This window comes from Syzygium oleosum, unplaced genomic scaffold (genome assembly GCF_021117445.2).
Source record: "Syzygium oleosum isolate NSW1041296 unplaced genomic scaffold, Sole_v2.1 Sole_v2.02, whole genome shotgun sequence".
In the NCBI taxonomy this organism is placed as follows: Eukaryota; Viridiplantae; Streptophyta; class Magnoliopsida; order Myrtales; family Myrtaceae; genus Syzygium; species Syzygium oleosum.
Window position 1 is genome coordinate 11065822 of NW_026607486.1, and position 25509 is coordinate 11091330.

Below are 25509 nucleotides of genomic sequence, written 5' to 3' on the forward strand. Positions count from 1 at the left end.
ACTGTCATGTTAGGTCATTTTTTCATTATGTTTTTATTTTTAAACTTGTCGTGCCATGTTGCATGTGTGATTGTCTTGTCATTCCATTCCATTTTCCCATCATGTTTGAATTTAAATTTGTTAGGTCATGTTGCATGTGTGATTACCGTGTCATGTCATTTTCTTGACATCTTTTGAATTTGAATTTGTCATCTCATTTCCTCGTCATGTTCTAAGTTCAAATCTATCATTCCATGTCACGTGTGATTATCGCCATACCATTTATTTTTTCATTGTTTTGGATTTCAAATTTGCCATGTCACGCGGTATGTGAGTATTGTCATGTCATGTTTTTGAATTCCAAAATCGCTATGTTATGCTGGATATAATTAGTGTTATGCCATGTCATTTCCTTGTTATGTTTTGATGGCAAGATTGTTATGTCATTTTGCATGTGATTATTGACCTTTCATATCATTTTCCCATCAAGTTTGAATTTGAATTCGCAATGTCATCATTAGGAGTGCACAGCAAAGATCTTTTATCTTCACCCAGGGAGATCTCTAGGGGAGAGCCTAATTCTAAGTCCGTCAACATATTTAATTGGACCCGCCTTCACTCAAAGGCAGAACCAATGAGTTAAAGGCCAACTAAAATATTTTAACTACTCCACATGCGCATTTCAACAATTTCCCCCTCAATTCAAGCATACTTCTACGTCAACATGTCTCAACTTGAATCGTCAACGCCCATTTTCATCCCTATTTGAATTTGAATTTGCCATGTCATTATAAGGAGTGCTCGATATCTTCACCTGGGGAAATCCTCAAGAAAGAGCCCAGGTTCAAGCTCGTCAAAATATCTTATTGGACCCGTCTTCACCCAAAAACTTAAGCCAATGAGTTGTAGATCAATTAAGATATATTAAATATTCCACACGTGCATTTCAACAGTTTCCCCTTTAATTCAGGTATACTTCTGCATAGTCTCAACTTGAATCGCCAACGCCCATCTTCTTCTCTGATCTCTTTCTCCGAACCAAATCAGCTACCATCGAAACTACATTGCTACACCACAATGTCCACCTTCACTCCAGATCTCTTCCGCCAGTCTAAACCATGAAGGTTGGCCGAAAACCACATTGGTGAAATTCCTTCCTTGAAATATTCACAAACAACAATACACGTTGAGAATGGGCCACTAATCAATCATTGGCTTTGATACCACCATTTGTTCACAATGCGCAACACAAATCCGATACCTTCATCTGGGGAAATCTTTGATACCTTCACTTAGGGAGATCTCCAAGGGATAGCCTAAGTTCGAGTCCATGTCTAAGCTAGTCAACATATTCAGTTGGACTCATCTTTGCTAACGAGTTTTTGGTTAATTAGGATATATTAATTACTTTACATCACATCATGCCTCCAATGTGAGATTTTTTCAACCACAACTCACACGTGAAACTCTGCAGTCATATCACGTGTAAGTATTTTCATATCATGTCATTCTCTCATCATTTGAATTTCGAGAACTTGTTACCAATGCATGACGAGAGATTGCTTCACATTGTTTTATTTACACAAGAATTACATTTAAATGTAAATCAGGAATCGTCAATTATATGTCATTTCATTCAGGATAGTATTGTATATTGTACACTTTACTACTAATTATTCTATGACTATCAACATACATACTGATAAAATACAATGTACTTTACGTCATCTGATAGGTATATTATTAGTCGGTTAAAATGAAATCGATTCTCGTTTGCATGAGATTATTGATTCCCACAATAAGTACGTATCCGTTACACCTCGAATTTAATCAAACATATGAATCAAGATTCAATTGTTTCTGTAAGTCTTCATTCTTCACAAATTCTTCAGGACTTATTCCCTTATCTTGATCCCCTGAAATCTGTTGATACTCCTCTTCTAACATGCCCTTTCAATAAAGCTAATGTATATAGTTTGATCTTCTCCCGGCATTGTCTACTCAAAAGCTTCTCAGTATTTCTTGCAACCCACGCGATTCATCTTTATCTTATTCCACAACTCTATTTCCTTTTATACTACCACCTTGAGTTTAAGGTTCAAGGTATTCTAAAACCAATTCAATCAGTTCATGATCTCTCTGGTGTCCTCTTGTGATACCTCAGGTCATTTGCAGATGAGATTGACGGTCTAAATACTGAGTATTATTCACATAGTTGAACTTGAGTTAAGGTTTATTTAAGGTTGAGTTTTGCAGATTTGCAGTGAGGCCTATAAGCAGGATCTTACATAGTTTGTAACCTTGTCAATACAATTAAATGAAATATTCATCTAACTCTGAGATAATGAGCTATTTAAACTGAGGCTAGGCTCAATTTGGCATGGTTTTCTGAAACAAACTTTGCTCGAAAGTCGACTGAAGCTCAAGTTAAGCAAGGTCGAGCTTGAACTGCAGTTTCTGAAGTATGATAAGTTCTGTATATGGAGAGATTCAACTACCACATGCAGGGCACATCAGAGAGTATGAGCCAAGATGAGAGAAAGAGACGTCGGCCATCTGGTGACCACAGGTAAGCCTACTTCCGCACCAGTGGTCTCAAACATGATAGACGCTTGCCGCCATGGTGAGCATCGCCGGGCCGTCATTTCACTCTCCCTCCCTCTCTATTGCTCTATCGACTGGGCTTAGCAGCACGACCACCTCGCGATTGCGGCAGTCTCCGAGAAGCAATAACCACCACATTGTCACTCGCTCGCTCTCTCCTCTCTCATTTGCGGTGGCGAACTTAGATTTGTGACAATAACCACCATATATTTGCCATCATGAAGGTTGCTTAGTTGATCTAAGTTTCTTGATTTATTATTTTTATTTAATTTTTCTCAGATCCTATTTTCTATTTCTTATTTATGAGTTTTTTATTTGATTAATAATGTCTATGTCCAATTTTATATCGGATAAGTGCACTAGAAGTCATAAAACTTGTCGAGAAAGTGCAATTAAATCTTAAAACTTTCAAAAAGTGCAATCAAGTCCTAAAGTTAACACTGTCAATTTGTCTATCAAAAAATGCTAATGTGTCATTTTAAAATTAATTTCTTTCTCATATGTGGCATTTTTTATTATTTTTCTTCAAATCTTATTTAAATTAAATTAAAAAAACTAAAAAAAATCTAAAGTTTTTTAAAAAACAACAATAAAAAAAAGAAGGGGAGGCCTCCCGGCAAGGCGCTGCCACCACTAGCCCAAGCAAGGGCCGGCAAGGCTCGCTCAAACACTGGCCCTCGCCTGGGGCTCGCCTAGATCTGGGCAATGCCGATCCCAAGTGAGGGCTGTAATCACCCATATCTGGGCGAGCCTCGCTGGCCCTTGCTTGGGGCCGGTGATGGGCGGCGGCGGCAGCACCCTACCGACAAGGCCTCCCCTTCTTTTTCTTTTCTTTTTTCATTGTTGTTTTTGTAAATAAAATTTTAGCTTGTTTTAATTTTTTTAATTTAATTTTAATAAGATTTAAAGAAAAAATAATGATAAAATACCACATAAGAGAGAAATTATTTCAAAAATGTCACGTCAGCATTTTCGTTAGACAAATTGACAGTGTTAACGAAAGGATTCGATTATACTAGTTTGATAAATTTTAGGACTTGACTGCACTTTTTGAAAATTTTAGGATTCAACTGCACTTTCGTGATAAGTTTTAAGACTCCTAGTGCACTTATCTCATTTTATATTCAGTAGTTTCCCAAACAAATGACGGGGAGTTAAAAACGTTCGAGGGATATTTATTTATTTCATCTTATCACACTATTACTGCTCATGACACATATTAAGCATGCAATTAAGAAACATTCGCAGTTATCAATAAATGCATTTTTTTGTCGTATTATCAATTATCACTGTTTTGATCATCCAAAGGCTCTTTATAAAGTATGCCAACTCATTAATGAGACCCAATTTGATTTTCTCCGCCAAACCCTTTTTCTATACTTTTTTGTGTATACTTGTGATTCTTTTATTTGGTAAAAGATGTCCATATTCAACTCTATATATGGTGTTCGACCAACAAAAAAAATCCATGCATGGTGGCTTACAAAAAAAGTTGTTAGATAAATAAAAACAGCCGGTGGTTTTTTTTTTATTTCATCTTGTCATATCCTATATTATCCTGTATTCTGAAGACTAAAAATAGTTTTACGGTTCCAATTATCTCTCGAGTATTGACTCACGTCGGAATCAAAACGACAGTGTTATTGAATCGTACTGTAAAGCAGGATTTATTACAGAATCTACTCGAGTATTGACTCACGTCAGTAGCCGGACGACGGTGTTACTGGATCGTACCGTGGAATAGAATTTTACTACGGAAAATCATCAAATTCATGACAAATTCCAAAGTCTTTTTTCTCCAGCTCTGCCCAAATAGATACATCTCCCCAGAGAAGAACACTACAGTAACCTTTTGACTTTTTGACCGTAGAAACATTTTCACAATGTATACAGCATGAGGTGAAGTCCAGATAACGCCATTGACTCTTATCTATCCGCGGTTTCTCTCTCCTCCTCCTCCTCCTCCTCCGCCACTCTCTCTCCTCCCCACCACCACCATAGTTGGAGGTGGAGCCCATGGCTTGACCTCTGCTCTGCTGTCTTTTCTGCTTACTTACCCCTCTCTCTCTCTCTCTCTCTCCATTCTCTTGTCTTTCTGAATTCTATTGTGGGCTTGCTGCTCTTGTTCTCTGAGCACAGAAAAGTGGGTTTCTCTTCTTTCCCTTCTTTTATACTTTCCTCACTAAACTCTCTCTCTATCTCTCTGTGGAGGAGCAAATACCAAGAAACCATATCCATTTTTCTCTCACTTGTTTTGATGGATCTGCAAGATCTAGCCTCCCCATGATCTCCTCCTTCGTTTCCCTTCCCCTCGAGTGGCTTTTGATGGGCCGATGAATTCTGGGTATGTGTGATTTTCTTGCTTTCATCTTTCTTCCCTTTTCTTGGGGGCACTGCGTGGAAAACTAGGAAGCTGGGAAGATGACACGTGATCAGTAGTCATTCTTGGAGATTTCTGAACCGGTGGGTGCTCTTGTTTTCTTCCTTTTCCCCTATGTGACGAGTCAAGACCTTCTGGATTTCCTAGAGGCTGACCGAACTCTCCCCTGTTAGAAAATGCGACTTTGACTTTCTGCATTTCTTCTTTGTCAAAATCTGTCCTCTTTTCTTCTTTTCTTCCTGTGGGGTTTCAGTTGATTCCTTTTTCCTCCTTTTCGGCCTCCAGCTGCTGCTGTTGTCGCGGTTTCATCTTTAGCAGAGGAAATGAGGCGTGTATTGCCGGTGGTGATATTTTTCTGTGTTCGCTTAATCTGCAGCTGAAATGGAAGCAAAGCATCCAATCTTGGACTTTTCTTTGACGGCGCGAGCCAAAATTTCTTAATTAATGACCTGCAAGTTTGAATGCATTGCTGACTTCGTTGTGTACTTGCAGTTTATATGCCTTGTGTTGAGGTGGGTTGTAGAATCTTAAGTTCCAGTAGATTATGGCTATGAGAGTTTAAGAGTATTGTGTCAAAAGAGGGTCTGCATCAATCTGTATAATTTGATTTCACCTGATTTATATTGATCCGTGCTGGGTTCTTGTTTCGTAATCACCAATCTTTTGCTTATGGGAAGTATCATAAACACTCCTCACTTTTGATTCAAGGACCAGTTACCTCTATTTTTGCAAAATATCATTCACATACCTCTAAGCAAACCTCTATTTTCTCTAAAAAGTATGTATTTGGTATTTTCAAGAGCAGAGGTATAATGAAAGGTCAGGTATGCTGTTGGTATTTTCCCTTTTGTTTATGACTATGATGACATGGTTGCTATGTCACTCTTGCAGTGTGAATCCATTGACGTGATCAGAACTTGGAAATAAGAGGAACCTAGTCTTGCTAGATGTGCAGAATCTGGGGAGGTTGTTGGGTGAGATGAGGGATGTTATCTGGGTTGATGAACTTTCTGTGGTCCTGTTTCCGGCCGAGGTCAGACCGATATGTTCATGCGGGTTCAGACTCTGGAGGCCGCCAAGATGGGCTGTTGTGGTACAAGGACTTGGGGCAACACCTAGTCGGTGAGTTCTCTATGGCCGTTGTCCAGGCCAATACTTTGATAGAGGATCATAGCCAGATTGAGTCGGGGTGTTTGAGCTTGCATGAGTCCGGACCTTATGGTACTTTTGTCGGTGTATATGACGGACACGGCGGACCCGAGACATCGCGCTATGTTGTTGATAACCTCTTTCAACACCTCAAGAGTATGTCCTTCAACTCTACTCGACTTTTCATTTGATGTCTCTAGCTATTCATTTCTCCAATATGGACACCACTGAGCTTAGAAAGGCCAATAGATTGATCGTTCTCCGTAGTTGGTTATTCAGCAGTTGCCTGTTAAGACTAGAGGATTCCTATGCATGACCTAATTGGCCAGAAAATAGGCATGACAAGGTCATTAAATGCTGTGTCCAGCCATTTGCATCTGCAGCCAAGAGCTTCTTTGCCCTTCGGCTCTTGTTGGTGCATTCAGATGCTAAGTAAAATCTTTCAAGTTTCATACTCATAAATCTGGCAGCAATAAAAATTGGTCTCCTTCGCTGAACTTATAAAATTCAGATAAGTGTTTCGTGAAATATTTATATTCCAATTGATAAATTAATATGTCCCTAATGGCTACCTGAGTAAATTCAACATGTGATTTTCTGCATATTTCATATTGACCTTCCAGTACTGGGTACTGATTTGTATTTTAATACAACTTCCAGTGTCTACATCAGAGCATCAATCTCTGTCCGTTGACGTGATAAGGAAGGCGTACCAAGCCACTGAAGAGGGTTTTCTTTCTATTGTCACCAAATTGTGGCCAACAAAACCACAGATTGCAGCAGTTGGATCTTGCTGCCTTACTGGTATAATTTCTGGTGGAACACTTTACATTGCAAACCTTGGTGATTCACGAGCTGTTCTTGGGAGAGCTGTCAAGGCAACGGGGGAGGTTTTAGCCATCCAGCTGTCAACAGAGCATAATGCTAGTATAGAGTCCATAAGACAGGAACTCCATTCGATGCACCCTGATGACCCACAGATCGTTGTTTTAAAGCATAACGTATGGCGTGTTAAGGGCCTTATTCAGGTAATGTTTTTGCAGCATGGAACATGATGGATAAAATTATTTTCTCAAATCCTCGAGATTCTTGCTTTGCTGTTCAACCTTATTGATCACATGAGGTTCTTTTTAGTATAAGTTGCCAGGATCTTGCTCTACATCACTTTTTCAAAAGATTGATTGATTGTGCACACAATGAGATGGCTTCATAAAGTAAATGAATTATATGTTGTAAGGGCTTTGGTTGATTGTCTAGATTTTTAGCTCAATTAGTCACAGATGTTGTCTGGTTTGAACTTTATGATTTAATAGTTCGTGCTCAAATTTTAGCGGACGTCCATAAGTATTGAGATGGCACCAAGTTCAATCTTGGATTATAATTGCCTGCCTGTCAGGCTTAGAAGTGAGGTGCCTTGATAAACCCATCCTGGCCTTAAATATGAAGCAAATCTACTACAAACACATGCTTACTAGAGTCCCGTTTCTGTAGTGCTATGTATTTTGTTTCTTTATACTGTTTTGGTGCTATATAAGTACGTAAGGTGACAGATCTGGAAACTTAGACATAACTGCCGTGCTGCTTGTTTGCAGATCTCACGATCTTTCGGTGATGTGTACTTGAAGAAGGCTGAATTTAACAGAGAGCCTTTATATGCCAAGTTTCGCCTTCGTGAACCTTTCAGAAGACCAATATTGAGTGCAGAACCATCAATTTCAGTGCACCAATTGCAATCGCATGATCGATTCATTATTTTTGCATCTGATGGACTATGGGAGCACATTGGCAACCAGGAAGCAGTTGATATTGTTCAAAATCATCCTCGCAATGTACGTATATCTGATTACCGTTATTTACACATTCAGGAAAATGCACAGAGGAGGCTGCACATGAACTTTTGTATGGACTAAGTTTAATTTAGGTCCCGTTGTTCAAAGAAAGTTTACCCGAATGCTGCTAGGGCATTTTAGTGAATCTTACACTTGACATGGAATTTTTCTCGGTTGCCTTCACTTTATATGCCCATTTGCACTTGTGTTGTGGTCATTGAGAAGATTTTGCACTCAATAGATCAAGTTTTTTTAATGCTTCTTGTGGAAGTTTTTTTCCCAGGAATTAGAAGAAAAGAATTGACGGACGAACAAACAATACACAACCAAGACCGATCTAGCTACCTGCTACTTAAGAGCTACCTAAATCTATCAGAAAGCAAGTTAACAAGTAGTATCTTCCATTTAGCCAAAAAGATGAAAGCTAACAGATCTCTTTTCGGCAGGGCATTTCAAGGAGGCTTGTTAAAGCTGCTCTGCAAGAAGCGGCCAAGAAGAGAGAAATGAGGTACTCGGACTTGAAAAAGATTGACCGTGGTGTCCGTCGCCATTTCCATGATGACATTACCGTGATCGTTGTTTTTCTCGACTCCAACCTTGTGAGCAGGGCAAGCTTGATAAAATCCCCCAATGTATCCGTCAGAGGGGGAGGAATCAACTTGCGCCCCAACACGTTGGCTCCGTACTCCACAAACGGTACCACTTGAAGATGCTGCTTGCGATCTCTCTACGTGCTGCAATTTTTCACACATGTGAATAGGATACCCGGCAGCTTCCTTTAGTAGAGGGGGCGAGCCGTCGATTCTTTAGTGTACACAGCGACGTCTCTTAATGTAGAACGGATGCTTTTAGCTTCTGGGATGATGGAAAAAAAAGGGAGCGGAACTGTTGACCAGTAACTTCCGATGTTAATTTAGTATTAGGACAGTTGCTCTATGTACTTCCTTTTCTTTTTTTTCGCTCTCGTGCGCCTTTTAGGTTTGTATATTTGCATTTTTTTTCTCTGAGAAAATGATTCACTACATGGAATTACTTATGTAAAGCAAGAAATGTCTAATTTGTGTTCCCTTTCCTATTGGCATTCACCCCATTTAGTGGTTTTTCACATTTTTTATTGAGGCAGTTTTTGGCTCTTGGGGAAACTCGTACCATCAGTTGCTCCTTGGGACGAAACAATGTCCGAGATGGGAAGTGATTGAAACCGGTCCATCTTGCCTCAGAGGCACTTGCAATGAAGACACATCACACGGCCTCGTTTATTGTGGCCAGCCATTGGGCTGTGCAGAGCGAACTGGCAATGCTGCAACAGGCCAATTAATGGGTCAATGATAGCTCAGGCCACCCTGGACTGAATTGGCCGGATTGGTACAGACGCAGCACGGCCCTTTCGCTTGCTAACGGGACAATGAACTGTGTCGGCAATCTTGCAGAAGGATGAAATGTATGTTCTTCTTACATGCGCCGGGTCTACTACGTATTCTATGTTGATTTGGACAGCTGAATCAGGTGGGTCTCACGAATAATCAATGAAATGATTCCCCCTTCCAACTTGCAACTTTTAAAAGCTAGTGTTAATGGCCTCCTTTTGGGTAGAGGGGAAATGGGGTCGACATAAGAATTGGGATTCCAGACTTCTATTCTATTCTAATAGGGTGGGAAAAGGGCAGCCAGACTCTGGGCAACCTTCTTGGTATTAATGTAGGAGTTCCATAGTTGCAACAGAATACTCGATTTGAGATATAACCAATTCCCATTTGAGAGAGAGCCGGTCGCCGTCACCCCCTTTGCAATGCCAGTTGGAATCGAGCTGGCTGTAACCTACATCTGGCACAAGCCAAATCAATACTGTAGACAAACCGAGAGTAATACGGAGATTCAAACCGGGGACCTAGAAACACATTCGTATTTCGATATCCATTGCCATGAATCAAACATCGTTGTTGTTTCTTTTTTACATGCTGGGACATAGGAAACGAATTACTCATCTCATTCCCATTCTAATTCCAGTCCACCGCATCAAACTCACAACAAGGTCTGCTTCATTTCCTTTCCCTATGTTATTATCTCACTGAGGACATGCACAAGACAATTTTGCCCCCATCAGACCTTGTGGTAAGTGTTCGACCTGTTTTATCACAAAAGGGAGATGCTACTGGATTTATCTTTTGGTATTGCTAAATGCGTTGTGAAGTCGAGAAATGTAATGGTGTTGGGGTCAAATTGGCAGCAGGTCCAACACAAAGAATCAGCTTTCTGTGGGAGTAATTCCATTACACCCCATGTGTAATTGATCCAAACACCATCTTATCTACTAAATCAGGCGAGACTCGGTGTGAAAATCATCGACTCAATTTGTCATGGCTTTGGAAATGAATTTCTCCTTGCACGATGATGTAAACAACGACAATCATGAGTAAACGCTGGCTGTCTGGCCTAAGCAGCTATTGGACCAAGATCAACAAGCATGACTAATGCTTGAGACTCACGATTACGCCATGCTCGCTCAAGAAAAGCTGTTGAATTTTGAGCATGTCTAAGATGCCCAAATTCACCTTGGTTATTGGTACTTAAAAGCTTTCGCGTTTGCAAACACAGAGACAGGAGTTAGGTACCAGGGAAGAGGGAAGAAAAGTACTCCCAAGCAAGCCTGGGTTTGAATCTCCTTGCATGACGATGGAGACAATGATATCATGAGCAAACGCGGTCCGGCCGAAGCAGCTATTAGACCAAGGTCAACAAGCATGACCAATGCTTGAGACTCACGATTACGCCATGCTCGCTCAAGAAAAGCTGTTGAATAGTGAGCATGTCTAAGATGTCCAAAATCACCTTGGTTATTGGTACTTAAAAAGCTTTCTTGTTTGCAAACACGGAGAAAGGAGTTGGGTCCCAAGGTTGAGGTTAAGCAAGCCCAATAAATGCATTCGACTGCATCAAACTGAAGAAGAAATCCTCGATATAGGTTAGACCAAAAGTCTTAATTTGTTATAGAAGGCCTAAACCTGGAAGGAAACGCTCAAAAGCATTCTTTCAATTTCTGCATTACAGATTGGCGAACAAGTTGCTCCAAAGCAGCCAGTTTGTGCGGAGAAACTACAAAATAATACCCGCAGCGATACAACTTGCCAGAGTTATGCATGCGCGCACAGTCAAACTAGGGCAAAACATTACTGGAAGTTCAGATTTGACACAATTCAAAATGCTCCAGTTCTAGAAATTTTTCGAGACATAATAAACAGAAACAACTTTGCTAAAGCTTATGATGGAAAAGCTCTCTAACACGGGGTAAAACTGCCAAGAGGTAACAATGTCTTTAGTAGTAGATGTCTGTTACGTTGCTGAACAAAATGAAAAAGCAAGTCAAGCTTCACTTCTTTGTATAGTGGATTTTGTACAATGTGCAATGAAATGCATCCTAAAGGAGCTCGGGCATGATCATGCAATGAATAGTTACAGGTTTCAGGTTCGACTTAATGCAGCAATCATCTCCCAACCCTACCTAAGATACAAGGAAGCAAAGAGCTGAGAGAATAGGATGAATTCGCTAATTAAGGCAGCAGGAGAATGTATTCCAAGAAAAGGGACAATGTCCACCTGTAACCAGCTCTCTACTGCTGAACCCACGACAGCTCCAGCCACAAGCCCTCCTATGGTTATTATAGTGGCCTTACCTGCAAAAGCACACAAGGCCAGTGAAACTCGTTCGCTTCGCATGAATGACACGGGGTTGGATCGTATCAAGAGAGGGCTATATCTCTAAGAGAAAATCCTACCTAGCTTGATATTCTTTCTGGTCATAAAGTACAAGGAAGCTCCGAAGCTAGATGCAAGGATCAACCCAGGAACATCAGCACCCGCATAAGGTGCTACAGACAGTGTGGAAGCTCCATTGACATACGTTAAAACAATCAATGCACCATAAACACCAACTTGTAGGCCCAAGTCTCGAGTCGATGGTGTTTCAACGGACAAGGGCGAATTCTTGACAGTAGTTTGCAACCATTGAGGCATCGAACCCATGGTAGGAGTACCAATTGGTTTAACATCAGCATAGCGAATGCTACTGCTCACAACTTTTCCAGCTCTCCGCTGAGTTAAACTTTGCATGAGCAACATATCATATGCAGCCTCGACCTATAAAAAATTTATCCACAAAAAATGTCTATCAATTACCGCCTAAATCCACCATCTAATCTTTTTCAATACTCGCAACAACGAAATATCCAACAAGTACATTAGCTGGAAGAGGAAATCAGTTGATTGGGACACATGATGAGATCATCTCAATATTAACCAAAACTGAGAAAGCCAATAAGAAAAACAGACACATACTCTATAACAAAACATGCAAATCTTGAACTAGGCAAAAGTATTTTTAGGTTAGCACAATTTCCAAAAGAACGAACAACATAGCAACGTGCAACTTCAACATCATATTTAAGATCCATTTAAAGGTTGAGACTTTGGATTATCAATTATATAAAAATAATGTATCATAGGTATCGCTTATCACTGGGCCAAGGAAAATTTCTGAACAATAAGAGAAACAGATAGATTATGATACATTCCTAAATTTTAACACCTAGGGAATGATATTCATCAAGAACTACATTCTTTTTTCCACACTTGTAACCTTTGGTTTCCTGAAATATTCTCAGGAAAGAGATTTTATCTTTTTAAATCACTCATTAAATTCAATATCTGCTTTCTTAGATCATTAAAAAGTACAAGCAACACAATCAAGCCGACGTCCTCTTGCATTATATAAATATTTTCAGTTGATGTTCAGACGTGATAAACATAGTCACCCACATCATGGTCGTGTCTGTCACGAGACCAGAAAGACATAGACCACTTATTCCGAAACTAGAATGCAAGAAATAAGCTTATTCAATTCATAATTAGGGTCGAATTTCACTTTGAAGCATTTGCTTGGGGCCACTCATGGGGTAACATCTAACATGACAAAGTAAGAGATCTTTTAGTAGTTTTATAATAGAAATTAAACTGACCAACAACATTGACCACAAATTTAAAAATATCAATAGCAATTTCTCTACCAAATATATTGTCACGAGGCAACCCCAGCTATTTTTTCCAAGTGTCAGGGCACGCCACTAGACAAACCACTTTTGAGGCAATTCCCCAGCTTATGTAGGCATGTATTGTGTATCCAGGAATATGAATATCTATATCATAATATGCACTTAAGTGTACACCCAAATAAATGGACACCATACATCTGTACTATAAAGAGAATGAAAGATTTAGACAAAATGCATGCATCACCAATATAATGCTCTATGTTTAAAATAAATAAAAAATGAGCGAGACCATGACCACTTGCTTGCGGCCCATCCAAAGAGGCAGAAGGCCATATATAAGGCGGTAAGCACACAATGACTACTGCATTTTTCCCTCCTTTTTGGACAGAAATAAAAATCTTCACATCCACATTCTCCTCGAATCATCCATAGATCAGGAGGATAAAAAAATGTGGCAGCAAATGCAACAAATTCAAAAGTGAAGGAAAGAGAAGGAGCACTAGAAACGTGTATACGAAGTCCCTATCAGGACACTGCACTAAAAATGAATCCACGAAGAAACTATGCCTCCTAATGCTTTCTCGAAAGTGTTTGCATCCAAAAAGGAAAGATCCCAAAGGAAAAAAGAAAAAAAAGGACCTCACAGTAGGAGACAAGCAGGAATGACTAGACTATCATCTCGGCCCATCACCCATCAATCATCCGAAGCAATCACATGTGGCAACAGAGCACATAAACCGCCCGTCCAATGTCAATTCTATTCACTCATTTGAGCGAAAGCAGTCGCACATAAAATAATCCTCGCAATACATTTTTATGCACCTGCCAATCCCAGATAAGTAGTTAACCCCTCACTTCAGTCAAGTACCTTTTGTTGTCTTCGACCTTCTCAGCAAAATTCATCAAGTCAGGAAAATCAAAGGTTCGAACAATGGTATTCACATCATAATCGAAAAAACACACAAGAACACCATGCTCATTTACAGAATCATACGGGGAACAAGTTCCCGATGCATCAAGAAAGAGCAGGTCACTCAATCCATACTTGGCAGAGAGAACGACCCAATGGGGATATTTCGCCACGAGAATTACTGCAGAGCCGAGTTTGCGGCGGTCGCGGGATCCAACATATTCGATGTGGCAATTCCAACAATTGGCAACAATTTCATGACGAAGCTCTATCCCCTATGCGTACTACAGCTCAGTAATCATGCTATCTCAACTTCACAATTAGCAGAAAACCCATTTCCAGAACTAAATTAGTTCCAAGAAGAAGACAAAGAACGCGAGAATCACGGCCATGACACGTCGCTAACGTAAAGTTCCCCCCCGCCGTATTCTGCCTCGACACGCATCAAAACGAAAAGGGGAAGCAGCGCAATTTTGGGGGGGGGGGGGGGGCGCGGGGAGCAAACACCCTCACCTGCGCGACGGCCTCCTTGTCGTCCTTGCACGAGGCGACGATCGAGTTCTTCGCCCGGAGGATCTCGTCGAACGACGCCGTGTCCGGCACGCCGAGCAGCTTCAGCGCGCTCTCCACCGACATCTCGAACGGGGCCGAGTCGTCGGCCCGCGAGCCGGCCCGCGCCGCCAGCAGGCCCCCGGCCCTCCCCCTCCGCCTCCGCCGCGGCGGCGGGGCTGCGGGGGAGCCGCCGACGCCGCCGGCCCCCACGGGTCGGCGCGGCCGCCGGTGGGGCGGAGGGGGCGCGGGGAGGCGGGCCGGCGCCGCGGGGAGCGGCGAACCGGGGGGGAGCCGGTTCGGCCGGACGGAGAGGGCGGTGGCGGCCATTTCCTTCTTCTTCGGATTGATTCTTGTTGTTGCGTGGAGTGTTCTCGCTTCGAGTGAAGTGAAAGGTCGTGTTTTTTTGTGTGTGTGTGGGGTGGATTGGAAATGGGGGTGGGAGCGATCGGATGCGGGTGGGGTGTACGGTGAGGCCCGGCGCGAGGGCCGTCGGATCGACGGAGAATTTCGGGGACGGAGGCGGCGATCGAGGGTGGATGTGACTAGTGGCGGGCCGTGGCAGATTTTTTAGTGGGGGCGGTTTCAATTTTTTGTGGTCGGAATTTGCTGTTTCTGGCCATCGGTTGCGTTTTTTTTTGTTTTTTTTTTATTATCACGAAAAACTCTAAATTAATATATTTATGACAAATTTACTCAAAACCATTTTTTAACCACAAAAAGCCCCAAACTGGTACATATATGATAATTTTATCCCCGAATTAATTTATTGACCACCAAAAACCCCAAACTGGTACACATGTGATAATTTTACCCCCGAATTAATTTATTGACCACCAAAAACCCCAAACTGGTACACATGTGACAAATTTACCCTCCGTTAATTTCTGTTACATTTTACTGTCAAATTGCTAAGTTTAATGACACGTTGGTAATTGACAGGTGTACCGGTTTTGGGTTTTACCCCTCTGTTTGTCACAAGTTTACCAATTTGTGGTTTTTCGTTATATTAATCCAATTAAAGGACACTAACGGAGGGTAAATTTGTCTCAAATGTACCAGTTTGGAATTTTTAGTGGTCAAAAAAATAGTTCGGGGGTAAAATTGTCATAGGTATACCAGTGTGGGGTTTTTGGTGGTCAAAAAAATAGTTCCAGGTAAAATTGTCACAAGTGTACCGTTTGGGATTTTTGGTGGTCAAAAAAATAGTTCGGGATAAATTTGTCACAGGTATATCAATTTGTGGTTTTTTGTGGTAAAAAAATAGTTCGAGGTAAAATTATTATAGATGTACTAGTTTGGGGTTTTTCGTGGTATTAACCCTTCCTCGTTTTTTCATTTGGTTGCTCTTAGTTTATAGTCGGAAGAGCTGCAAATATAAGAAAATAAAAAATCACCTACTCAAATATGAGGACAAAAATAGCCTTGCTTTGTCGAATGTTTTTTAAAGAAAGGCCCATGTTTTTACTTGAGGGACAAAATTGGCAACCGGTTTTTTTTTTTTTGGTCCAAAATTAAAAATTTAACACTTTTTTATGAGCAAAAAAATTTTTAAAAAATGGAGTTAAATGGTTATAGATTCAAACGAGAAAAAAATATTAGAGATAAAAGGAAAGAGGATATCTAGCCACAACCGGTGCAGCGAAACTCTTGGTCACCTTGTTAGCTCCGGTGGGCCGACACCATGCACCATCAGGTTTCTCGAGAGCGCCTCACAAATGCCAGCCTCAGCGGCGGCGGCCACATCCTAAATTGGATGCTTTCCATTCGCGAGTCTTAAGATCATATCAAACTTAGAGTGCATATGATCCCTGTAATTTTTGGGTGAATACATATATGTTTAGTCATAATTTGCATCATGATCACGATCATGACTAGCATATGATCCCTTTAATTTCTCAGTGAATACATATATTTTTATTCATAATTTACAATAAAAATAGGTTTGCATGATGATCATTGTCATTGTTATCAATTATGTATCAACATCAACTACTGATGCGTTCGTAGTGATTCCGGAATTAGAGATTTTTGCGGGTAAAGTGTACGAAAAGGGGTGTTAAGTGATAATAGAATGATGTGTATTAGGACAAAGGATATGAGAGGTTCACTACCAAAGCATAAAGACACAAGCCACGAGCAAAGGATAAAAAACTGGGATAAATGGTGCACTCATCAGTAATCTGCACTACAATGGAGAACTCATTTCTATTTATAGAGGGACAAAAATAAACAAACATTAAAGAGACATGGGGACTTCCCAAATATTAAAGACATAGGAACTAGAAAACAATTAAAGTTCTAGGAATTAGAAAATGCATTAAAATCACATAGGAACTACAAAATGCAATAAAGACATCGAAACTTGAAATCTTGATTCTTCAGCCTTGCAGTTCATATTCCAAAAATTCGTCCACCGGCCTTGACCAAAAAAATAACCATATTAGGAGATCAACAAATATCCAAGGAAACTGTTTAGAATAGTCTCTCATCGATATATTGTTGATTAGCTTTGAAATCGGCAAATAATATGATGAAGTGATAACTTAATAATTGACTGGCAAAGGAAGAATCGACAACTCCTTAATCGATAAGCTGGTTGATAATCTTTTTATCAATAACTCCATCCTCCACCCATCGAAGCAAGTCATGATCAAAGTCTGCCTTGGTTTGAATAGACATCGATTGTGCTGAATTTGTCGATTGAATTAAGTCGGATGCTCCCACATCAACTACAAATTCATAAGTTCTAATATGGCGATCTAAAATGCATTTTCGGGAAAATATGATCAAGTCAGATTTGAGGATGACTATTTAGAGCGCAATTATTTTTCATTTATTATGCAACATCATAAATTAATAATAAGATTAAAACTTTAATTGGATGTAATATTATTTTTAATTTTTTCTCTAACAATTACAAATTCTAATCTAGAAAGAGAAACGATTTAATACTCTTCCAAAAACTCACATCAAACATATATTTATAATCTAAGAAACCAAATGAGGGAAGGACTATTAGGTGGGTTATGCATTAAATACAAAAAAAGTCGATGGTTATCAACGAGTGGGCATTGTGTGAATACAAAGATATTTTTTGGAAATTAAACAAAGAGACAGATGACACTTTTGACTTATTCGTGCGGCGCATAATAATTTTAATGGCAAATGAGAGTGACTCGAGCTTGATGCCAAACACCATCTCGACTCGATGCATATATTCTATGTGATAACTTTACACGTCAAAAGCTGTTGAGTCAAGCTACTTCAAATTCATGCATTTTAGAGAAGCATAATCCCAACAAAGGTACACTATATGAGTCAACATTCTAGTGGTAAATCGAACATGAAGTTTAATACAATTGAGTCGGACGACTCCAAGCTAAATTCGTTCATTTAGCTAAGAAGCTTGTCTTCCAATTGTCTTGTGAACTCAATACAATTGAGTTGGACTCTAAGCTCCCTAAGAGTTGATGGAATTGATCAAAGGAGGGGTGATGAATACATATTACATGTGCCTTATTTTTTGTAAAGTGAATGAATTTTATCAATAAAACCATATGACGGTGCTTAAGGATGAGTGTTTGATGAGCAACATTTACGAAGTCCATTGTAAAGCAACTTTAGTATGATTTGTGATTGGGAGTAGCATTAGACTTCAATTGGTTTATAGTCCCGATTACTGTTTGAGAGCAATTTATGATTGCACGGTTTTGCAAAAGAAATTTGTCACTAACTAGCATGGGATCAATAAGCTCCACTTGTTCTTTCCTTCCTATTTGGTCCATGTGAAGGCACTACAAGATTTATGTTTCTCGGGTTGAGGGTCGCTAGCATTGTTTTGAAATCTTACCTCGGAGTGATGTCTTTCTTGTTTTGCCGTTCCTTACTATCTCTTTGATCCTTGATGAAGTTGAAGTCCCCCATTGCAACGGGCAGAGTTTTTCTCTTATGACGTCAAGGTAAAATCTAATTGGAATTGGCCTTTTAGACTGATCATAACAAAACCATGTATGTTGAATATAGTTGCTTTCGACGAAAAAAAAAAAGAGCTACTTCTCTTCTTGAGGATTTGTTTGTCGGAAAGAGTGCCACACCATTGGGGGGATACCCTCGAAGATCACAATGAATATATTTGGGGTAACAATGCTTCTTAAACACTGATTGGAAAATAAATATACCGCTTTTTTGAAATATGGAGTCTGTCTATTCCTAGAAAATATCTGACTTTCTCTTTCTCTCTAGTATATTTTGAGATAATTGGATCAGAAGTTATAAAACTTGTCACGAAAGTTCAATTAAGTCATAAAAATTTTAAAATATACAATTGAGTCCTAAAATTTCAAATTGGTGCAATTAAGTCATTATATTAACTCCATCAACTTGACTAATGAAAAATGCTAATGTGGCTATTTTCATTTTTCTTTAGACACGTGGCGCTGATGTAGCGCCCACCAAGTGCCACATAAAAAAAACTTACATATATGAAAAGTAAAAAGGAAAAAAAAAAAAGAATAATTGCTTCTTCTTCTTCTTTGCATTATTTTTGTCTCTTTCCCGTCAACATCATCATCGCTACAATTTTTTTAAAGAAAAGGATAGAAAAATCTATTTCTTCTTGCCATTATCCCGGTCCCTTTCCCATCGCCATCTTCGTCGCTTGAAAATTTTAGAAAAAAAATTGATACCACAAAAAAATCTCAAACCGATACACCTGTGATAAATTTACCCCAAACTAATTTTTGGATCCACAAAATTCCAAATATGTACACTCGTGATATATTTACCCTATAATAGCTTCCGTCAAATTTTACCGTAAAATTACTGAGCTAGATGACACATGATAATAATTTAATTGACTTGGTAAGTCCACGTAGAAATCCATATCAGTTTGGAATAAAATTTATCACGTGTACTTATTCATGCATTTTAGAGAAGCGCAATCCCAACAAAGGCATACTATATATGAGTCGACATTCTAGTGGTAAATCGAACACGAAGTTTAATACAATTGAGTTGGACTCTAACCTAAATTCATGCATTTGGCTAAGAAGCTTGTCTTCCAATTGTCTTGTGAATTCAATACAATTGGCACCTCTAATTAGAACCGGCCCGTTTGAACTTGGCTCTTTTATTTTTTCCTTCCTTTTTATTTTCGTTTGGGCCCAGCCCATACCACTACCGCAGTTTTCAAAGCCCATAAACTCATGACTCTGGACTTCTATTTTAGACATTTCAATTTAAAGGCCCATGAAGCAGCTTGAGGACTCAACAAGCCCAGCCTTGGCCTGTCACTCATTCCTCTCCTCTCACCCCTCACTTCTCTAGCGTCGTTTGTGAGCGGGACAAAGGGGGCAGAGAAGACAAAAAGGACAGAACAGACAAAGGGAGAGAAGGGACAAAAATGGGGAATAACGGCTGGGACAAAAGGACGTAACGAGCTGGGCGACAGAGCATACAAATTTTGTATTCATCCCTCCAGTACATTCCCAGGTAGCTCTCTCCGTACGCCGCGCACGGAGACCTCCGCCGGCCGTGTGGGAACTCCTTCCCTTTTTCTTCGAGGACAGAGAGCAGCTCGAGTCCCGCCTCGTCTCTCGCTCCTCGATGGCTGCCACGGTCTCCCCCGGGTCAAGCAGGTCCACGCCCATCTCTACCGCCAGGGCCTCGACTAGTGCTGCTACGTCCTCCCGAGCTCGGCGTCCCCGTGGGACTCGTACCCGCGCCTCGTCTTCCGGCAGGTCGAGTGCCCGAACCCCGTTTCTCTACACCGCCCTCATTCGTGGGTACTTGGTTCAGGGGCCGTTCGGGGAGTTCATCGGGTTGTATACGAGCATGAGGAAGGAGGGCGTTGACCCCGTGTCTTTCACGTTTACGGCGATTTGGGTAGTGGGCGTAAGGAGCTTGACGAAATGCTGCACAGAGATGTTATTTCCTGGATGACGTTGATAGTGGCATACACGAAGACCGGCGATAGGGCGTCCGCTGGCGATTTGTTTGATGGGTTACCGGTGAAGGATATGGTGGCTTGGACTGCAATGGTTACTGGGTTTGCACAGAATGTCAAACCGAGGGAGGCATTGCAGTTTTTTCAAGAGAATGCAGGATGTTAGAGTTGAGACGGATGAGATTAGATTGTCCAGTGTTATCTCGGCTTGTGCTCAGCTGGGTACGGCTAAACATGCTAAATGGGTTCGGGATGTTGCCGAAAATCTGGACTTGGGCCGACTGAGAATGTTGTTATGGGATCGGCTATGGACGAACGTGTCCTCTCTGGAAAATCCATTTCCCCTCTCTGGAGGTGTGGCCGCGGTTAGAGGCCGCCACGGTCAGTCCTTTACCTCGCTTTAATACGCATGTGTGTGATTGCTTTGCTGGGATGGCATTTGTTTCTTCATGTCGCCGGAAATAATCCGGTAATGGTTGGAGTGGCGGGCCGTCAGAGGCGACGTGATGCCCGACGTTGGAGTGGCTGGGGCCTTGGCGAGAGCTTGTCTGACGTGGCAAACTCTCGGCGAAGGAACCCGCGGACGAGCTTGAAGGTAAAGGCGTGAAGAAGACGTCTCGACAGCGTGTTATAACGGGGTTTTGCTATTGCGTCATTAGAAAACACATACTTTGTTAATTATGATATAAAACCTATGTATATTAAGTTTGTGTCAATTCGTGTCACTCTCGAATTTGTCATATATAATCACGTATAAACGTGTTAAATTGTGTAGGAAATTGCCAGCTCTTTTACTCCTCATCCTACTAGTTCTCACGGGTATGCAAGGTTATCTTTGGGTACTTAGAAACTGAATGGATGGATGAATTTCATGGTAAAATCAAATAGCATTACTGAGTGATGAAAAAGAGAAATGCTAACCTCTTGTTAATATGACAGAAATGTTTTTCACGTTATAAGGTAAATTATACACATAGCTATCATTAAAGGGAGCTAAAAGCAATCGTAAATATTATACAATTTTATCATAACCTATCCCCTATTACGAGGTAGACAATCAGAAAGTAAACATAATCGCATTAAGAGAACAAAGGAAAAAAAAATGAGAAACTTCAATCATAAATGCACCCATGGGAAAGTAAAGAAAATAAAGAGAGAATAAGAAAACGAGGACAAAAAAATCACATAAGTTTGCATGGTAATCAACTTCTATATGTGAGTCTGGCAATTAGCTTCGCTATAGCAATTCCTTAAATCGAAATTCTTAGCGTTAATGACACAAATAGTTCCTAAATTTTGGTCCAATGTGCAATGTAATAGCTAAAATTTTAATTTATTTAATGTGGTCTTTGAACTTTGGCCTAATGTGTAATGTCATCTCTGAACTTTTAATTTGTTCAATGTGATCTTTAACTTTTGACACAAGTTGAATTTAGTCCCTTGGACTATATGAAAATGCTCAGTGTTGTACGAGGAATAAATTGAAGATATACAAAAAAAATTCAAGGATTCAATTGAACAAATTAAAAGTTTAGGAACGACATTACATGTTGGATTAAAATTTGAGAACTAAATCGAACAAATTAAAAATTCGGAGAGTAAAATTCATATTGAGCCAAAATTCGTGGACCATTTGTGTTATTTTCCCAAATTCTTATATAGTCAATGAGTGGCAATAATAAAAGGGTGAAAATATAGTCCACAAATTTTCATTTCATGTTTTCATTGAGGTGGAGATTTGGTAGGTAAGTTCTTCTTATTATTATATCTTCTTTTTTTTTGGTATTAGGGATTTTTTTTTTGGTTTAAAGGTATTAGAGTTGATAAGCGATCCTTAAGACTGATTTTGTTTTTAAATATCTTTATCAAATTGGAAAATAAAAAAACTTGCCATTGTTCTCTTTGTCAATTTTCAAACTAAAATTAAAAGTTTGATTTCACATTCGGCCATGCAACAAGGATTGTTCAACGATAGTATATCCATGAATATTGCCGTAGACAAATTACCAAGACTTGGAAGTGATGATTTGCTTCTTCAAATAAACTTGAAAATGATGATTATTATTCGGCACTCTCAACACTCGAGTCCTATGTAATGAGTATGTGTAACATGTTATAATTGATCATTTTTTAAAACTAAATACGGAAAATATACGTATCGTCTAATTATAAATCAATTTACACATTTCATCTGAAAAATTGAGTTTTCTGCTAATGAGTTTGAATTTCGATGTAAAGTGTTTGATAAATCACTTATTGGCTAAATAAAAGAAAAAGAAACTATCGTTAATTAATTATTGTAGTCAATCTAACTAACAAGTTAATATATTTTATTTTCAAAATTTAAAGACGCGATATGCTCTTAATGACCCTCGTAATCGATGAACATCTCATTTGATATACCCTTAATATAACTGCCAAACAAGATCTCTAAAAACTTTCCGATTTCGACAAAGAATGTAAATGTCTCAGCAATTTTGCATGCGTGGCTTGGACATTGCAAGCATACATAGGTGGGTCCACTCGTCCAAAGTTCCTGCAACATTGTCCTTTAATTTCAAACGCAATTTGAGAAACAATGTCAAGAAAATGTGAAATACTACTACTACTAATAACAAGATACTCGTTTGGGATAAAAAATTTTCTATTTATAGTAAAGACTTATTACTTAGACGTTTTCTCTAAGTTCTAAAAATAAATCAGTTGTACAATTCAGTATTTGACGTTGAATATTTTTGAAATTTTCCAAATATTTTGGTGATAAATAAAAGTCAAAGAGATAATGTCGTAAAATTTAAAGAAAGTAAAAAACGAACCATTTGTACCCTTCAAGATGTCATAAATGGACCGATTGTACGCTGTAGTATTTGATATTTCAACATTTTCAAAACTTTCGAGTATTTTGTGACGACATTTGACAAAGTTTTATTGTAACAAAGTGCAACAATGAAATTTTTTTAATATTACGGTTATGACAGTATACGAAGAATTTCCAATTTTATGGTATAAGTGCAAAACTTTATAAAATGTGAATATCTTTATTTACAATATGTAAATTTCTAACGTTTGACTACGTGATATTAATTTTTTAATTTTGGACCAATATTGACCGTCTAAAATTGCATGGACTTAGGACTTTTTGCTAGTGAGGCTAAAGAAAATTACGGGTTATTTTAGATTTTCAATATGGGGAAAATTGTGTCCACAGTTACACCGTATTAAATTTTGGTTAATTTTGTAGAGAACCTATGATATTTGAAAATCGACATTTTAGGTCCCTAAATTTGTTGTACCTATACGATGCACGTAATACAATAAATCCTAAATTTATTTGGCAACACCAGAAGTAAAATAAATCACAATCCCGCAACATGTCTATAAATAAATCATCACTGCGTATTTGCAACATAATTGCTACAAACAGACCCCATTTTTTTTATATAAAAAAATAGCTTTGAATTCTCGCACCGATTAAAGGATAATAATAGAGGTTGAAAATTGGTTTTGCGACTTTTTTCCAGTAATTTAAGACTGATAAGAAGAAATGGGACCGTTGCGGTTAAAAAAGGCATCGTTATTCTTAATGGTGCCGTAACTGCCGTTGAGGAAACGGGACCGTTGCGGTTAAAAAAGGCACCCTCGTGGGAGGCGACGGCTCGTGGGAGGTGACGGACGTCGCTCGTGGGCAATGGTGGACCTCGCTTGTCGTAGGCGTCGTTGGCGTCGACGTCGGGCTTCGTCGGAGGCGTCGTCGGCATCGGCGTCGAGGGCAGGGCGGAGGCGGAGGCTAGGGCGTTGCTCGTCGGAGGCGGCGTCGATGTCGGCGCGAGGAGACAGACCTCGCTCGTCAGAGGTAGCAAACCTCGCTCGTGGGAGGCGACGGACGTCGCTCGTGGGCAGCGGCGAACCTCGCTCGTCGGAGGCATCGCAGGCTAGGGCGGAGGCGGAGGCTAGGGCGTCACTCGCCGAAGGCGGCATCAGCGTCGGCACGAGGAGATAGACCTCGCTCGTGGGAGGCGACGGCTCGTGGGAGGCGATTCAAGCTCTTCAGCTTCAACTTCGCCGAAGAAGACGAAGAAGAAGAAGAACCTGAGCCGGCTGAACTAGACCCCGCGTCCATCAAAACAAGCCCTTCCCCGTCTGACGAATCCCCTGGCGTGTCCTCCTCCTCCAGTGACTGGAAGTTCGAGTGCCAGTACTGCTGCAGGGAATTCGCCAACTCCCAGGCCCTGGGCGGCCACCAGAATTGCGACAAGAAGGAGCGCCAGCAGCTCAAGCGCGCCCAGCTGCAAGCCACCCGCCACGCCGCCCTCTATGCCCACAACCCCATCGTCTCCGCCTTCCCCCCGCCCTCGTACCTCCTCGCCGCCACGCCGCTGCGCCCCCGCCGCCGTGGGTCTACGTGTCGAGGGTCGCCGCCCCGATCCACATCGCGTACGGCTGCGTCTTCGCCGGCCCCGGCGGGGGCGGCGATGGCCCCGCACGGGGGCCCCGAGGCGCCGGAGCCCGGGGCGCCGCCAGGCCGGGCGGTGTTTGACGGGCCTTTGCTAAGCAGGTTCTCAAGAGGGGACGGCGGGCCCGGCTTCGACGAAGGGTGGGTGTTGGAATAATAAAATTTGGAATTGATATTCTAATATGTTTTGAAGGATTACATAATATTTATAGACCCTTTAGATAACTAGAACAATTAAAAACTATCTTGAAAACAAGCAACAATAAGTAAACATTAATTTCCTCGATAACAATTTTCAAGACTCCAAATCTCTAGATAATAATTGCAAGAATTCAATTCACGATATGAGCTTGGATTACGAAAAGTCTTTTTTTATTTCCAACAGCCTCCCTTAAACCGAACTCATCTTGACCATGCCGATCATTCTCTTGAGTTTAAGGAAGGAGTCCGTCTTCAACGGCTTCGTAAACATGTCAGCCGCTTGGTCTTCCGACTTGCAAAACTGTAACACAATCTCCTAGGACTTTACTAGATCTCGAATGAAATGATACTTTATATCAATGTGCTTGCTTCTTCCATGAAAGATCGAATTCTTTGCAAGGGCAATTGCTGACCTATTATCACAATTAATCACCGTCGGATGCTCCTGCTTATGATGTAATTC

The 25509-nt window shown here is 40.4% G+C and overlaps 2 protein-coding genes and 1 pseudogene across 6 annotated transcripts; 2 read left to right on the plus strand and 1 right to left on the minus strand.

Annotated features, from left to right (window-relative positions):
* Positions 1–4583: 4583 nt before the first annotated feature.
* On the plus strand, positions 4584–9014 carry LOC115681488 (probable protein phosphatase 2C 60). Of its 5 annotated transcripts, none has more exons than XM_056309027.1 (5): positions 4584–4726; positions 5855–6268; positions 6773–7140; positions 7705–7941; positions 8388–9014. In XM_056309027.1, exons 2-5 carry the CDS (start codon positions 5950–5952, stop codon positions 8646–8648), a joined length of 1185 nt encoding a protein of 394 aa, XP_056165002.1. In that variant the 5' UTR covers positions 4584–4726; positions 5855–5949; the 3' UTR covers positions 8649–9014. The 5 variants fall into 5 exon arrangements, with proteins under 5 accessions (XP_056165002.1, XP_056165003.1, XP_056165000.1 ...); XM_056309028.1 differs by having other exon boundaries at positions 4589–4927; positions 5855–6085; XM_056309025.1 differs by having other exon boundaries at positions 4594–5046.
* A 2275-nt stretch (positions 9015–11289) lies between these two features.
* On the minus strand, positions 11290–14775 carry LOC115681520 (protein CHAPERONE-LIKE PROTEIN OF POR1, chloroplastic). The gene is made up of 3 exons (XM_056307961.1): positions 14410–14775; positions 11715–12075; positions 11290–11612 (listed from the first exon to the last, which is right to left on the minus strand). Exons 1-3 carry the CDS (start codon positions 14773–14775, stop codon positions 11437–11439), a joined length of 903 nt encoding a protein of 300 aa, XP_056163936.1. The 3' UTR covers positions 11290–11436.
* Positions 14776–20864: 6089 nt separating this feature from the next.
* On the plus strand, positions 20865–25002 carry LOC130137195 (zinc finger protein GIS3-like; annotated as a pseudogene).
* Positions 25003–25509: the final 507 nt, after the last annotated feature.

Bases quoted from the DNA above. Each gene is read 5' to 3' on its own strand.
- LOC115681488 (XM_056309027.1), top strand. From the start codon at position 5,950: ATGTTATCTGGGTTGATGAACTTTCTGTGGTCCTGTTTCCGGCCGAGG. The intron at 6,269-6,772 runs GTATGTCCTTCA...TACAACTTCCAG, and splicing joins CCTCTTTCAACACCTCAAGA to TGTCTACATCAGAGCATCAA. The intron at 7,942-8,387 runs GTACGTATATCT...TCTTTTCGGCAG, and splicing joins TTCAAAATCATCCTCGCAAT to GGCATTTCAAGGAGGCTTGT.
- LOC115681520 (XM_056307961.1), bottom strand. From the start codon at position 14,775: ATGGCCGCCACCGCCCTCTCCGTCCGGCCGAACCGGCTCCCCCCCGGT. The intron at 12,076-14,409 runs GTGAGGGTGTTT...AATTTTTTATAG, and splicing joins ACAAGGAGGCCGTCGCGCAG to GTCGAGGCTGCATATGATAT. The intron at 11,613-11,714 runs GTAGGATTTTCT...GTGCTTTTGCAG, and splicing joins CAGAAAGAATATCAAGCTAG to GTAAGGCCACTATAATAACC.